We start from the raw sequence: 15,956 nt of genomic DNA on the forward strand, positions 1-15,956 counted from the left end.
AGGGGGGCATTCTCTCAATGCATTCCACTTCTGTCTTCATTTGTTTAGTTATGGGGTGGGGCACATGCACGGCATTGGTGGGGCCAGAGGAAAGTCAGTTCAGTGTTTCTACTATGTGAGTCTAAAGGATCAAACTCAGGTCATCCATCAGTTCCGTGCAAGCACCTACACCCGCTGAGCCCTCTGGCCAGCTCCTCCCACCATACCCACCATCTTTTGAGGCAGGGTCTCTCAGTGAGGCTGGGGCTTATTGGCTCAGCTAGGCTGGCTGGAATCTGCCTGTCTCCACCTCTCCTAGAGACAGGGTTACGGATGTGTCATCCCTGACCTTAGAACAGGGTTACAGATGTGTGCTGCCATGCCTGGCTTTAGAAACATACTAGAGATCTGTACTTGAATCCTCGTGTGTACTATGGGCTCTTTACCCACCAAGCCACTTCCTATCTCTGTGTCTTATTTGGACTATTTTACATGTAAGGGACTCAATTCTGATACATTGCCTTGACTGGGAGTGCTACATGGGATTGGATCCTCTAAGTCACTATGGCCCCCAGCAAAGGGCCAAGGCAGCAATCCCTTGGAAATCAGTGTTTACACGCTGGTCATGCAGCAAGTAAGAGTGGCATCTGGGGTTACATCTCACCAGGTGATGTCCGTAGTCTAAGTATGGTGACTCTAGGAAAAGCCACTCTCAGAGACCCGTGCCATGTAGGTGGCAGACAGACCAGTGAGGAGACCAGCCTGATTGTTCTGTCTCCCAGCCCTTGGCAAGATGGCTAAGGCCTTGGAGCAGAGCAGCCTGGATGCCCTGGCTCTCCCAAGCTCCAGTGGAAGCTGTAGAAGAGTGACTTCCCCCGCCTTCCCCTTTCCTCGGGGCACCAGCTGAATTGCACACCCTCCTGCCCACTCTTGTTTTCCTCTCTGGCCCACTTCCCCAGTATGTCCTGGCCCCCATGCCTCTGGGCACATAGGGAACCTGAGAAGGAAGAGTCAGGGCTCACTTGTCTGCCCTGCTGGGTGAGACCCCATGGGCTGTCCCTGCCCTGTACCCTCCAATCCCTCCCAAAGCTACAGGAGCAGCTGTGGAACTCTGAAGCAGACCGCAAGCCGGGGGGATGCAGTGCTCATAAATAGAAAGCATCCAATAATAATAATTGTGTGTTTGCGAATCATTAGAGGCTGCAAGGCCCAGCCCCCCCAACACACACACACACACACACACACACACACACACACACACACACACACACACACAGAGCTCCAGAGGGAAAGGTCACCCCTAGCTAGCATAGTAAATTCCTTTCACGCTTTGTCATTAGCCCATGGATACTTTCCTTGACGTAGTTCAGCAGGGACACAAAGCAAGCCACATAGACAGTTTCTACTCTTAGAACTCCATGTAGGACCGTCATTTTCAGCTCTGCTCTCATCATCCTGAACCAGTGGCTGCCAATTCCTCCTGGGGTCTGGCAACTTGGGGCACAGGAAGAAGACCGAAGCCTGATCATGCTGGATGCCAGCTATCGGCTATGCCAGCTGCACTGGCACAGCTCTTCTGATGAGCTAGGGGGGAGGAAGCTCTGGTGGGTAAAGGAGGGAGGGACTTGGGGTAGGTGTAAAGTGACTGTCATGAAGAGGGTTCCCTGGGCTGAGCTATTGAAGTAGTTTGTTGTCTCTACCACTCAGCAGCACAGGCTCACAAGGCCTGCATACTGCACTCTCTGATAGTGTGAGGCTGGGTGGGGATGGCAGCCACTGTAGTGTCAGTGGAGAGGGACAGACCCAGGTCTAGATGCTGAGTGGGAAGACCATGAAGGGTACCATGTTCCTTGGCCTGAACAGCATGGGACTCACCCAGTGCTGGCTCATGGTCCTTAGTATCCTTCTGGCTGTGTTCCCAGATACCCCAACATCCCTATCTGGATCTCCTTGGCTTCACACATACAAGTCACGTCCCCTGCCCAAATTTAGCCCTGCAGTCCTCGGGAACAGCCCCCTGCTGGAGGCGGAGGCATGGGTCAAAGTGCAGAGGCTGGCAGCTGTCTGCAGCGGGTATCTTCATCTCTTGCGCTGGTCCCACAGTGCTATTGGCCTGTCCCCAGCACAGAGGGAGAGGGAGCTAGAGACGGCACATGCACGTAGCCCATAAATATTTCTAACCACAGCCAGCACGTCTGACTGGGCAATTTGCTTTTTAAAAAATTGCGCTCTAATTTTAAGTGAACAGCCCCTAATTATGGTGATTTGCAGGCACCTGGGGACCGGGTGGCATTTGAACACGGCAAAGCGGTACAGGGACTGATTGGCGGGGTGTCATTCAATCCGCACATGCTGATAAGCCAGGACCACTTCCCTGGGTGGGTCTGCACGAGGAGGTGAGCCTACCCGAGCCGAGGCAGGCAGGGTGACCAGAGGAGCCAAGTTGAGAGAGTGGGCAGAGGGACTGTGGAAGGGCCTAATTGGGCCATGCCCAACTTGTGGTACAAACCTCAGACTTGGTTTTGTTTGAGACTTGTAAGGAGAGACATTTCCTGCCCTCCCTCCAACCTCCAGAGGGACCTGCCAGGACTTGTACTGGCCACAGAGAGACTCCGTGAGCAGATAGCCAATGGGGTTGGAGTGTATTTTATGTGGCCTCTTTAGTTCTTGCCTATTTATCAGGATAGGAGAGTGGTGCTGGCAGCTGAAACAGGTCTCTTTCAAATAAAGAATGGGTGTAGTGGCCTCTCACCTGAGCTACTTGGAACACAGAGACAGGAGGACCATAGTTCAAGGCCAGTCTGGGCAACTTAGTGAGATCTTCTCCCAACATAAAACAAGAGGACTGAGGTGTGGCTCAGTGGTAGAGCCCCTGCCTAGAATCCCCAGTGAGGGGCTGGGGCGTGGCTCAGTGGTAGAGCCCCTGCCTAGAATCCCCCAGTGAGGGACTTGGGTGTGGCTCAGTGGTAGAGCCCCTGCCTAGAATCCCCAGTGAGGGGCTGGGGCGTGGCTCAGTGGTAGAGCCCCTGCCTAGAATCCCCCAGTGAGGGGCCAGGGCGTGGCTCAGTGGTAGACAACCTGACTACAGGATTGGAAGTACAGCTTGATGTTGGGGTACTTACCAAACCTGTTAAGTTCCATTTCTATAGTAACACAGTTAAACAGACATACACATGTCTGGGGAGGGGCAAGGGAGACATGACACCTAGAAGTTCCTGTTGAGGGTACCCAGAACATGGGAGTGCCAGGACATGAAAGAACCCTGGAGGTTCTCCTCCCACCCTATTCCTACCCCCACCCAGCCAGCCTGTTCCTTCCCAAACAGCTGCCTCAGAGTCAGCCCCTCTGACATTTCGGGAAAAACATTGCGAGTCGAGAGCAGAAGGGAGAAATGAAAGGATTTTCTCGAGAAAAGGTCAGAGTGGTTTCTCTTATTTTTGTTTAAAGATGGTTTGTGTTGAACTATGACAAGGCTAAATGTATTAAGGGCCATGGGAACAGGCTGGGGGGTCTGCCTATGTGAGAAAACAGGAGGAAAACCCAGGTAACAAGCAAGACAGGAGACAGCTTGGGGAAGCAGTGAGGTAGAGCCTCCCATTCCGTGATGGCCCACGAGGGATGGGGTGAAACGGGGTGTGGGGGCCTCAGCAGCTGCAGTCTCCCCAGGTCCCCTCTTGCTCATGCTAGGGAGACAGTGGCAGTCATGGACTCCAGGACCCAAGGGAGCAGCCTGGCCATCTGTGTGGCTCCAGGGAGTAGGGTCACCTGCAGAGCCCCTGGCAGGGTGGACTTTTCAAAACAAACTCCTCATGCCTTGGGCCATGCATCCTGGTTCTCATTAGCACATCCACTGTGCATTATTCATTGGCACAGGCTATTCACAGAGAAACACTGTCCCCAAAGCAGGGCTCCCTGCTCTCTCACCGTGGTACACAGCACCTGCCTCCTGCCTCTGCCATGTTGTCTATACAGATGCCTCATGCCAATGGCACCACATAAACAGCCTACTATGCTCAAAGTTTCTTGAGCTTGTCCCTTTTCACGGCTGAATTATCTATTTACATATGTGTAGCTAAACTGCAATTTGTGTATTCCTGCATCCCTGTAGGCCATTATGCAGCTTGTCACTGTGGACATTGGTATGTGCCCCTGCCTGTAGATGTATGTTTAGTTGGCCTGGGTGCACACTGGGTACCAGTAGATCACATGGTCATGCTGAGGAATTGTGAGACTTTTCCACAGTAGCGGAACTTCCTGTCAGAGATGCACTGGTGTTCTGATTTCTTCTCATCCTTTCTGATGCCTGCCTTTCTTCAGATGGCTGTCAGGCTCTGGCCTGACTCATATCCGCTGGCAACCCCATAAACCCATTTGGTTTTTTTTTTTTTTTTTTGGACCCCCTTGCTTCTTCCTTGGAGAACCAACCAGTCTGACCTCTGCTCTGCTCCTAATTGGGCCCTCTGTCTTTCTGTGGCAGAGTAGGAAGGGCTTTAGATTTACTGGACACTAGTCCTATATCAGACCTGAGGTTTGGGCATGGTCCTATGTGAAATTATGACTTCTTGCCTTACCTCGCAAGCAGCGCTTTTCTCTCCTACCCAAGAGGTCCTTCTATATTTTGGGTCACTACAGTATGGCTGGGCCAATTGGCAGGGGAGGCCCCAAGATAAGTGAAGGTTGGGGAAGGAAGGATGACAGGAAGGCCCAGGGGCTTCATCTGCTTCTCCCAGCCCAGCCTGCATAGTGACAGGGTAGCCTGCCCAGACAGCCAGGTAACCTGGGCAGACCCAGAGAAACTGCACTATGCCCCACTGCAGCTGCGCGCCTGTCTGCAAGCTCCACTCCCACCTCCCATCACAGCAATCGTGAGCCAGTGTGTCCTCCCTTCAGTTAATAGTGACATAAGAAAGTGGGACAGGAACTAGTCTGAGCTTCAGAGGTCACCCTGCTAGGGTGACACCAGCATCTTGTCTTCACAGTCTGGAAGACGCTCTGGACTTGCTTCACCTCACCAGGTCAAGCGAGTAACAGCTGCAGATTCCAGCTACTGAAATGGAGGTCCCCAAGAATTGTAGCCTGTTGTAGTTGGGATAGCCATGAGGCAGGACTGGCTCCCTGCTGTGAATCTCAGCTTCCTCTGCTGATGACCTTGAACTTTGCCTCAGTGGGCAGTGCAAGCCCACTGAGTGCAAGAAGCAAGCCAGTGGCCCTGGAGCCCAGGCTCCACTCTAGTGCCAGGCAGCACAGCCTTCCCTGTCCCTTACCCCCTCCACTGGGGAGCATATGAGGACAGAGGACAGATACTTGTCCAGTAGCCACTTCTGACCTCCTCTCTCTTCTCTCCTCCTGCAGGCCACAGGACCCTCGGGCTCCAAAATGCAGCTGCTGGAGACGGAGTTCTCCCGTTCAGTGCCTGAGCTCATTGAGCTGCACCTGCTGCAGCAGGACAGCATCCCTGCCTTCCTCAGCGCGCTCACCATAGAGCTGTTCAGCCGCCAGACCTCTGTCTAGCCTCTTCCCATGAGCATCCACGCCTACAGCCACTGGACCTCGGCCTAGCCTATACCTGCAGCGTCTCACATGCAGCCCTCAGACCTTGGCCTAGCTCTTGGTCTTCCAGACAGTTACCCACATGTCCCCAAACCCCTTTGCTACCCATAGCTGCATCATGTCACAAACACCATTCTTGTCCCTGGCCAGCAGGAGCAAGCTGCTGGGGATGACCAAGCCAGATCACACCCCACCATTCTCCTCTCCTCCCCACCCCATCCAGTTCTAGGGCTGTACTGTCCCAAGGTGTGCCCGTACCGGCCCATGTGCTGGTTGCTTATGTCACTTTGGTGGCCAGACTGTGGCCTGCGTCCACAGTCCCAGCCTGATGAAATAAAGTGCTACATTTATCTTCCCTCCCGGGACTGTGGCCAAGGCTGTTCAGGCCTCACCACTGTGCTATGCTTCCCAACACCTGGCAGGTCTGTTCATACACGCAGCCGAAAGGGACAGGCAGATGGGGTTGGAATGCTAGTGTCCCATCCCTCTGAGCCTGGGTGTCTCATTCCCTGCCTTGGTTTCTTCCCTGCCTGCCCCTCCCCAAACCCCCGTGCGAGGCCTCTGAGTCCAGTGGGTGAGCCTCCCTTGCTAGCTCCCCCTGCAAGGGGCCTCACCAAGCCCAGCCATCCATACCACTGCAAGTGTCCTGATTAACAGGTTTTCTTGGGCAGAGGTGGAGAGGTGAGGGCCTGAGTTGGGGATGTATGTGTCTGGGCACCTGATCATGTGTCCCTCATGTGTTGATGACCTGTCACCTGAGTGTATCATAGCCTCCTCACATGCCTTCAAGAAAATGGAAGTGAGACAGCCTGCTGGGAACGCTCAGGCTTGGGCCAGAGAAAATTTTACTTGTGGCAGCCCCAGGCTTACACCAGCTCGTCACTGGGCCCCCACTGATAAATGGGTCTTAAGCTGCTAATGACTCACTTTAAGGGATTAGTGGCATGGTGACAAGCGTCACAGCCAGGAGGTAACAGGATTTGCTATGTCCAGGCCTCCAGCTCCCCTACCAGGGGACCCCTGCTGCCCCCACCTCCTCCCATCGAGCTCAGCTGGAGCAACTAGTTCTGCCATGACTGAGTTCTTTATTGCCTTGTCCTTTGTTGCCTGGTGCAAGGCCCTCTGGGATATACAGATTGTGGGTATTTCTCCAGCTCCTGGCCCATCCCAGGGACCTCCAGGCTGTTCCCAGGCAGGAATGAACAGCCTCCCAGGGCACCCTCAGAATCCCCCAGCAGCCAGCGGGGACTGGTTGCACCCAGCTCTCCGCTCGCTCTCTTCCATGTCAAGCTGGCCTTCCAGCTGGGTGGCATCAGGCTACAGGTTAGGGATGAAGGGGTCCTGCTCCAGTCAGCTGTGGGTCTGGACTCAAACCCAGCTCTCCAAGCTACCTGGCTTCAGAGTCATATGAATGGTCCTTCCTGCGGTGCTTATGTGTGCTTGCGATCTGAGTAGTACTTCTGCCCAGAAAAGGATGTGCCCACCCAACACACACACACACACAGAGGGGTAGGGAGGAGACACCAAGTGGGAGCAAGGAGCCCCGGCGAGGCCTATATTTATACCCGCTTTCTGGTTAACTGTACAACTTGAATATCATTAAAGCAAAACGAATAAACCTCCAAAGAGACAGGAGGTGAGGGAAGGAGAGCCCCTCCCCTGGCTCCCAGCCAGCCTCCAGCCTGGTGGGCGGACCTGCACACCTCGTGTGTGGATGGGTGAGAGTGCCCAGGTTTGTTTCGTCAGATTCTGTACAGGAGTTTTTAATAACTGCATTGTTGTACAGCTTGGTTTTTCCCAACAGCCATCCACAGATCCATAGCCACCGGGTTTTGTTGCTGAATCTGAAAGACACAAACATCGAAGGTTCTCATAAGGCTGCTTGAGAACCAAGGCTAACCGAAACACCAACTCCTGAGTGAGGGGAAACCTGCCAGCAGCTCCCAGAAGTACTGTGTTTTCAATCTGGGTCACTGTTCTCTCTCTCTCTCTCTCTCTCTCTCTCTCTCTCTCTCTCTCTCTCTCTCTCTCTGTGTGTGTGTGTGTGTGTGTGTGTGTGTGTGTGTATGCACGCGGGCATGTCACATGCACTACAGGGCATATGTGGAGGTGTTAGCCAGAGTTGGTTCTGTCCTTCCTCCATGTGGGTCCTGGAGATTTGAACTCAGGTCATCAGGCTCGGCAGCAAGCACCTTCACCTGATGAGGCATCCTACCAGCCCCCTGGGCCACCATCTTTAAAAGCCAAGTTCCAGAGCCTGGTTAGGGAGCATCTTGTCTGGATTCAGATCTGCGCACACGTCAGCTGCCTTATGCTGTACCACAGCGCCCCTTCACTAGACACAGCCTCAGAATGAGGTGAGGTGGAGACAGCAGGATTCCCCAGGACTCTGGCTAGCCTGCCTAGCCTACTCAGCCTCAAGTTACTGAGAGACCTGTCTCACAGTGAATCAGTAAGGTTAGTGACTCCTGAGAAACCATGACTATGATTGACTTCTGGCCTCTGCATGTGCACATGCACATACATGGACATGCACACGGACCTTATACATGCATGGACATGCACACGCACATACCTGGGCATTCACAGGCATACAAAGAGAGTTGATCAGAATGCAGACACACAGACAGATGACCCCTCAAGGACCAAAGGAGATGTGTATACAAACCTTGACCTTGGACTTGGAGGATGCATGTGTCATTTAAGCCAAGGTCACATTTGGGTCCTACTTTCTCAGTCAGGCTGCTTCATTTTCCCCTGTGACATTTATCACCACCTCGCATTCTGTTTAGTGTGTCGCTTATGATATGCATATATATGTAGAGAGATATTTTAATCATTCTCTTCTCACCTATGGAACAGTGCTGTCTCAAGGAAATGTCATGCCGATGACATACGTCGTGAAATGTTCAATAGGGGGCTGGAGAGATGGCTCAGTGGTTAAGGACACACACCTGTCTTCCAGAGGACCCAGAACCTATGTCAGGTGGCTCACAATCACCCTTACCCCAGGTCCAGGAGGTCTGATGTCCTCTGTGGGCCCTGCATTCACACCTGCATACCCACACAGCTGCATACATGCTGTTAAAAATACAATCTGGAATGTTCAGTAGCCATATTAAGGAAGTATGGAGTGGAGCTAATAGAATGATTCAATGGGTAGCATTTTGCTTTGTAAGTTCGAGGACATTTGGACTCCACATTGTAACCCCATTGTTCCTAAGAGATAGGAAAATCCCCTAAAACCATAGTTCTCAGCCTGTGGGTCATAACCCTTCGGGTTGAACAATCCTTTCACATGAGTCACCTAAGGTTATCTACATTCAGATGTTTACACTATGACTCATAACAGCAAAAATACAGTTAGGAAGTAGCAACAAAATAATTTTATAGTTGGGGTCACTACACAGTTTGTGGGGGTCATAGCATTTGGAAGGTTGAAGGCCACTGCCCTAGAAGCTTGCATGCTAGCCAGCTATTCTGGCATATGCAGCTATAACTATAAATCTTTAGGGATCAGCACCCCCTTTTTGCTCCCAAATAACTGCAGGGTATTTCTGTGCCCTGCTCAGCCCATTTTAGCTCTGAAATAAATGAGGCAGAGACAGTATATTTGTTAACAAGCTTCAGGCCTAAGCTCAGCATGTTCTGAGCTGTTCTCCCTGGCTAAGGCTGCTGACTTCCTGTCCACATGTCCTTTGCCTTTAATCTGAGTCTAGCCTTGGCTCACTCTGGTCCATGTGCATCCTCACGCCTGCCCATCGCCATCTTGAGAAGCCTCCTTTTCTCTTCACATGGTTTCTCCACTCCTCTCCCACCCTCCCTCTGCTCTCTCCCGGACCCGTAGACTGGAATTGGAAGTCTCACCCAATTCTCTTCTGCCCAGCTAATTGGCTTATCAGTTCTTTTATTAACCAATTGGGGATGATGGAAAACAATGTTTATATAACATGGAGATCCAAGATTATTGACCATGCCATCTTCCGGACCTCAACCAAATACTGCTAAAAGATGAGGCAGCGGGATCATGAGATCAAGGACAGCCTGGGCTACGCTTACAGAGCCAGTAGTGTTTACATAGTTTAGCATCATCTATCCTAAGACTGGAATACAGAAGTTAGTGTGGTCCCTGCCCAAGGATGATATGCAAATTAGATCCAGGTGTAAGTACACACTTGGGATCCCAGCACACCAAGGCCAGCCTAAGCTACACAGTAAATTCTGCACAGACTGGACTACATGGCAAGACCCTGTCTCAAAACAAACCAGTAACAGAGCTGGGGATATGACTTAGTGCATAAAGTGCTCGGTATGCAAGAGTGGAGATTGGAGTTTGGAACCCCAGACCCCAGGTAAATTAAGGGGTGCCTTGCACGCCCCTGAGGGCCAGCAGAGCGATGCTTATCCTGGGCTCACTGGCCATCCAGCCTAGATAAATGGATAAGGTAAGGTTCAGTGAGACAGTCTGTTTCAAACATTAAAGTGGAGAGTGATTGAGGAGGGCCTGACGTTACCATCTGGCCTCCGTGGACATGAACAGGCAAGTGTACCCACACACTACACACATCCCAAAGTAAAACACAAAACACAGGAGACAAGACAAGGAAGAAGCCATTGAAATTAGTTTTCAAGTATGTTTTATATAACACAATACATCCAAAAGCTTACGCATTTCAGCTTGTGATTGGTCTTTAAAAAACAAGCAAAAAAAAAAAAAAAAAAAAGAGGCAAAGGTTAGCCTTGGATGTACTGAGTCTTAAAAGCTGAGGTGCTGAGGTGTTTCTTCCACCTCAGGTTGAACGTGCCACACCCAGGGCTTGGTGGCCATGTGAATGGTCATCTGTTCTCTGTAGGCTCCATAGCAGTGGTCCTGGCTTGTCAGGCTCTGTGGACACTCACTGGGCAGACCGTGTTCTCAGAGAGAAGCTGTGTATCCATCCTGATTAACAGAAGCCAGAGAGAACCATGTTGTCTCAGTTGCTATAGCCTCGATAAATACCTAGCGCATCAGCAACTTGGGCAAAAAAAACATTTCTTTCAGCTTCCAGCCTGTGCTCCATCCAGGAAGTCAGGCCATGGAGGGGTGCTGCTTACTGGCTTGCTTCTCACGGCTGCTTTCTTACAGCACCCAGGACTGCCAGCCCACATAGGTTGGGCCCTCCCACATCAATTAATAATAAAAACAATGCCCCACCATCTTACTTACCGGCCAATTTTGTGGGTCCACTTTTCTCAACTGAAGCTCCCTTTTCCTGGAGCTTATGACCGAAAACTACCCAGCACACTCGTCACCTGTGAATAGTGACAGAGTAGGCCTAGTTCAGGAATTGGGGGGACAAGATAACTAACCTATATAAGCACTTGGGAGCCTGGAGGGCATAGTCAGCATCTAAGGTCCTTCTGACCCAAACCATGGGTTCTTCCAGCTGTGAATGCCCTAGCCCAGACATCAAAAACCCCCATTCCATGCTGGCTCAGCACCAGCCTTCCTTTGTGGCCTCAGTTACCACACCTGGAAAATGGGCTAAGAGCAGGAGGGAGGGGTGTCAACAGTATTCCCAGAATCAGCTTGGCAGCAACCTCCAGTATCATCCCACAATTAGCCCAACTACCAGCCACCACCAAACCTTTTTCCTCTTTCTTTTCTTTACCATACTTAAAATAGAAAATTAAATTTTACACAAGGTTTACAAGCTGTTAACGGAATTCACTAATCAAACCCCAACACCCAAGTCCTTGAAAATGAAAATTTAAAAGGTCTGCATTTGCATATTCATGTTCTTAATAGGGTTCAGAAGGTATATTTGCAGCTGATGAAAAGGATTAATTAAGCCTAATTTGCATTGGTGGACCTCTTAACCCTTTATGAGCTGGACCGGAGACCCAAGGGTTGCCATGGACCGGGGCAGCAAGTGAGAGATGCCCTTCCTGGCTGCCCCTCCCTTGGTGGCCACAAAAGCTACACAGCCATGCAGCCCGGAAAGCCAGAGCCTCCTCTGGGATTCAGTGATCTACAGTGCTGTAGCAGCCACTGCACTGGCACAGAGAGCCAAAAACCAGAAACCAGACTGGAAGACCCTCTCAGCTGTTGGCTCTGTGGTGAGATGCAGGCAGGACAATGGGGAAAGTGTGTGTGTGTGTGTGTGTGTGTGTGTGTGTGTGTGTGTGTGTGTGTGCGCGCACGCAAAAGCTGGAGGTTAGCATCAGGTATTGCCTACAACCACTCTCCACCTTAGACTTGGTTTTATTTCATTTTGACAAGGTTTCTCAGCATAGCCTTGACTGTCCTGGAACTTGCTCTGTAGACCAGGCTGGCCTCAAACTCAGACATTCACCTGCCTCCACCTCCTGAGTGCTGGGATTGAAGGCGTGTGCCACCACTGCCCAGCCCCCACGTTAGTTTTGAGGCAGGGTCTCTCACTGAACATGGAGCTAGACTGACTGACCAGCAAGCGCCGGGCACCCTCCTGGCTCTGCCTCCTCAGCTCTGGGATTGCAAGTTCATGCCATTCCACATGGAGTCTGAGCCTCAAACCAGGTCCTCAACTTGCATGGCAAATGCTTTACCCACTGAGTCACCTTCCCAGGCCCTACGTCATCTTTGCCCTCATCACTCCGAGGTCCTTTAGTTTTCTTTGTTGTTTGTCTATGTGTTGAGACTGGATGTGTGCCATGTTTGTGTGTGTGTGTGTGTGTGTGTGCGTGTGTGTGTGTGTGTGTGTGTGTGTGTGCCAGCTTTTCTGGGTGCACATGTGTGTCATGTTTGTGTGCAGGACAGTGTACTTGTGTGTTGTCATCTGTGTGTTCATTCACATGTGCACATATGTACATATGTGTGAATGTGTGGAGTTGTCGCCTAGGTCTGTGGCACTTGAATGGGCCACCTCTACAGTATGACACTCGCCGTGACCCAGATCTTGGTGACACACATGTGGAACATATGTGTGTATGTGTATGTATGTACTCAAGTTGTATACATAACATACATTCACAAGGATTATTAGCATATGTGTTTATATTTATATATACATATGTGTATGTAGTTACAGATATATATGTACACATTAAGTATACAATGTGGATACATATAAAAACATGCACATAATTATATACATAGTTCTACATACAATATAATGCCATATACACACATACTTAGGTATTTAATGTGTGCACACATAGTTATAGATACAATGTACTTAGAATTATTGCTTTGTTCTTTGTATGTGGTGATAGGGTCTCTCTGTATAGCCTGGCACCTCAAACTCACAATCCTCCTGCCCCAGCTTCTTGCCGTTGTGATTATAGGCATCACTGTATCTGTGTCATTTCAGCAGGTGCCTTTCACTCTGCAGAGAGGTGGCAAGGACAGCTGAGTTTCTCAGGGCATAGATGGACGCATGGATAAGTGAATAGGTGGGTTGGTGAATGGGTAGATGGATGGGTGGATAAGTGAATAGATGGATGGATGGATAAGTGAATAGGTGGGCTGGTGATTGGGTAGATGGATGGATAGATGAAGGGATGGGTTGATGTGGGCAGATGAGTGAATGAATGGTGGAATTGGATAGAGTCAGGCATGGATGTATGGAAGTACAGATGGACAGATGGATGGATGGACGGGTAGGTGCATGCATGCATGGTCAGAAAGGTACATTTGTTCATAATACACATACATATGAGCATAGGGAAATATATACAGCATATATCTATATCTATTATGTGCCTAGAGTAATGGACAGACACACACATTATGAATAGGCATCAGCCACACTGATATGGAGTGTGTTTGTGTGTGTGCGCGCACGCAATGATTTCTCCCAGGCACCAGTCTAAGGTTGCCCATGCTGGTTTGAATTACTAGTGTTTGCACTAAATTATGGTTCCAGTAACTCCGTGGCGTTACATCTTAGAAGTGCTGGTTCTGTGGCCGCAGGGCGCTCTGCTACGTGCCTCGTTAATCTGATCCCCTTTTGCCTGGAAATTAGACCATTTGTTTGCCTTTTGTGAAGATTATTCTCAGCGATTATGATCAGGGCTGTGGGAAGCCGCGGGAGCTTCTGGCTGGCAAACACCAGTCACTTTGGAAATCAGAGGAGGAGGCACAAAGCAGTCTGAGGCTCCCATTCTCCAACTCACGCAGGAATAGCCAGGGCAGGGGAGAAACTGAGGCACACTAATATCTGCCAGGCTATGACTCAGGCTGCTTGGTGAGAGAGTTAGGGAATCTAAGAACCAAGACATAACTTGAAGTGACAAGGGTAGCTGGGGACTGGAGAGATGGTTTAGTGTGTAAAGGAGGGGACCTTAGGGTGTAAGGTGGGGAGGGACCTGAGTCTACTCCAGAACCCGTATGAAAAGCTGGCTGTGGTAGCTTATGTCTGAACTGCAGAGCTGGGAAAGGAGGTACAGAGGCAGGCGGATTTCTAGAACTCATTGACCAGCCAGACCAGCCACATCAGTGAACGTCAGGTTCAGTGAGAGAGTGTCCCCCAAAATGAGGTGTCCCCCAGTTCCCCACTGTCATAAGCACTGACTGCTCTTCCAAAGGACCATTTGATTCTCAGTACACACAGGCAGCGCATGGTACCAAAAAAGAAATGCCCAGACTAGTTTATACACCCCCGGCAAGATCCAAGAGCTCTCTGAATTACCTCATCACCGATACTTAACCATTGTGTCTCTGGGTTTTGCCAACCCAGAAGGGACTGCACCAAATCCCCACTTATCCCCTTGAACACGAAGGAGGTTGATTGTCTGTGCTGTCCTGGCTGATCTGGACCTCACAGAGATTGCCTGCTTCTGCCCCCGAGTGCTTAGACTAAAGCTCCTCACCCTTAGTTAGTGGGGCCGAAGCTCAGCATGGTCCCAGCACTGAGTGGGGAAGCTGACGTGGACTCCCACCTCTAACCAAGAAACTATTTGCAATCCACACCAAGGGGAAAGGGGAAATCTGGTTTCTCCAATGGAGTGCCACTGAATCTATCAAACCACACTGGAGGGCAGCCCTATCCCCCACAGGACAAACTCCATGGTTTTCTCCGGGGCTTTTTGTTTCATTTTGCTTTGTTTCGGGCTTTTTTGTAGTAGTAGTAGTTGTTAAATTGGTTTTTGTTTGTTTTGAATTTCATTCTTTTTTTGTTTTGTTTCTTTGGGAATTTTTCTATTTTGAGAGAAAGAGGGAGGGAGAAAGGAAGCTGGGGTGGATCTGGGAGAAGTTTAATTTTGAAAAGGCACATCCCACAATGCCTGACTAAACTTTTTATTACTTTGTTGTCGTCGTTGTTGTGGCGTGTGGCACAGCATGCATGTGGAGGTCAGAGGACAACTTGCAGAACATGACTCTCCATCCACCATGCTGGTCTTGGGAATCGAACTCAGGTCCTCAGGTTTGTCAGCAAGTGACTACCTGCTGAGCCACCCCACTTACCTGTCTCCACCTTATTTCTTGAGACAGGGTCTCTCACTCTACCTAGGGTACATCCATTTGACTATATTGGCTGGTCAAAAAGCTCTGCGGCGCCCCCTCCTTGGCTCCTAGTGCAGGTACCCCAAAGTCCAGCTTTTATGTGGAGCCTCTTTACTGAACTGGGGTTCGCCTGTTTGGCAAGCTCTTTACCACAGAGCATCTCCCCAGTCCTGAGGCGTTTGCTTCTTCACTGCCTGCCCTTCCCCCTCTCCTGCTAGGTTCTTTGGGTGAGCGAAGCTTGCCTGTTGACAGAGCGAAGTTTGTCAATCTTGTGCTTTACAGTAGGCACTCTTTGCGCCTTGTTTAACAGGCCTCCCTGCCACAGTAAGGGCACAGAAATACTCTCCCACCCCGTCTTCCACAAGTGACTTTTATTTATGATTTGAGGCTGAAATTCAATTTCATTTTTTCCACATGAATAGCGAATTGTCTCCGTAGCATTTATTAAACAGTTTCCTCGCTCCCGGGTGGGCCTGGACTGCCATAAATCAGGCGTCCACGCAGGAGCAGGGCTGCCTCTGGGCCTTTGGTTTTTCTTCTGGATCATCACATCGGTAGAGAACCATCTTAATTACTGAACTCCATACCAGAGGATAGGGTAGCTCTGGGCTACAGCCCAGGAAGGGACCAGGCCTACGTAGGGGAGTTGAGGCATCACCATGTAGATGATACTTGTTTTAATATTATTCGATTTTCTTTATCGGTATGTATGTGTGATCTATGTACCTGTTGGTGTGCATGTGTGTACACGTGTGTTCGTGCGTGATGGAGGCCAGAGGTCTTTCTCTATTTTCCCCACGTTACGTTTTGCCGTCTGTTTACGTGTGTGTGTCTGTGTTTGTGTGTGGGTGCAAGTCAGGGTGTAACTTCTGACCATCAGTTCTCTGCTTCTACTACATGGGTCACAGGAAGTGAGCTGGGGCAGGCAGGCTAGGCAGCAGGTTTCCTTGACAACTGAGCC

The 15,956-nt window shown here is 50.4% G+C and overlaps 1 protein-coding gene across 1 annotated transcript in view; it reads left to right on the forward strand.

The window, feature by feature from the left end:
* The window catches only part of Mad1l1 (mitotic arrest deficient 1 like 1), a 310,787-nt gene extending 304,893 nt beyond the window's left edge, over positions 1–5,894 (forward strand). Inside the window, 1 exon segment of the mRNA NM_001109387.1 lies at positions 5,332–5,894. Coding sequence (NP_001102857.1) covers positions 5,332–5,490 — 159 coding nt within the window. The 3' untranslated portion in view covers positions 5,491–5,894.
* Positions 5,895–15,956: the final 10,062 nt, after the last annotated feature.

The sequence above is a fragment of the Rattus norvegicus genome, chromosome 12 (assembly GCF_021556685.1).
Source record: "Rattus norvegicus strain SHRSP/BbbUtx chromosome 12, alternate assembly SHRSP_T2T, whole genome shotgun sequence".
Taxonomy (NCBI): Eukaryota; Metazoa; Chordata; class Mammalia; order Rodentia; family Muridae; genus Rattus; species Rattus norvegicus.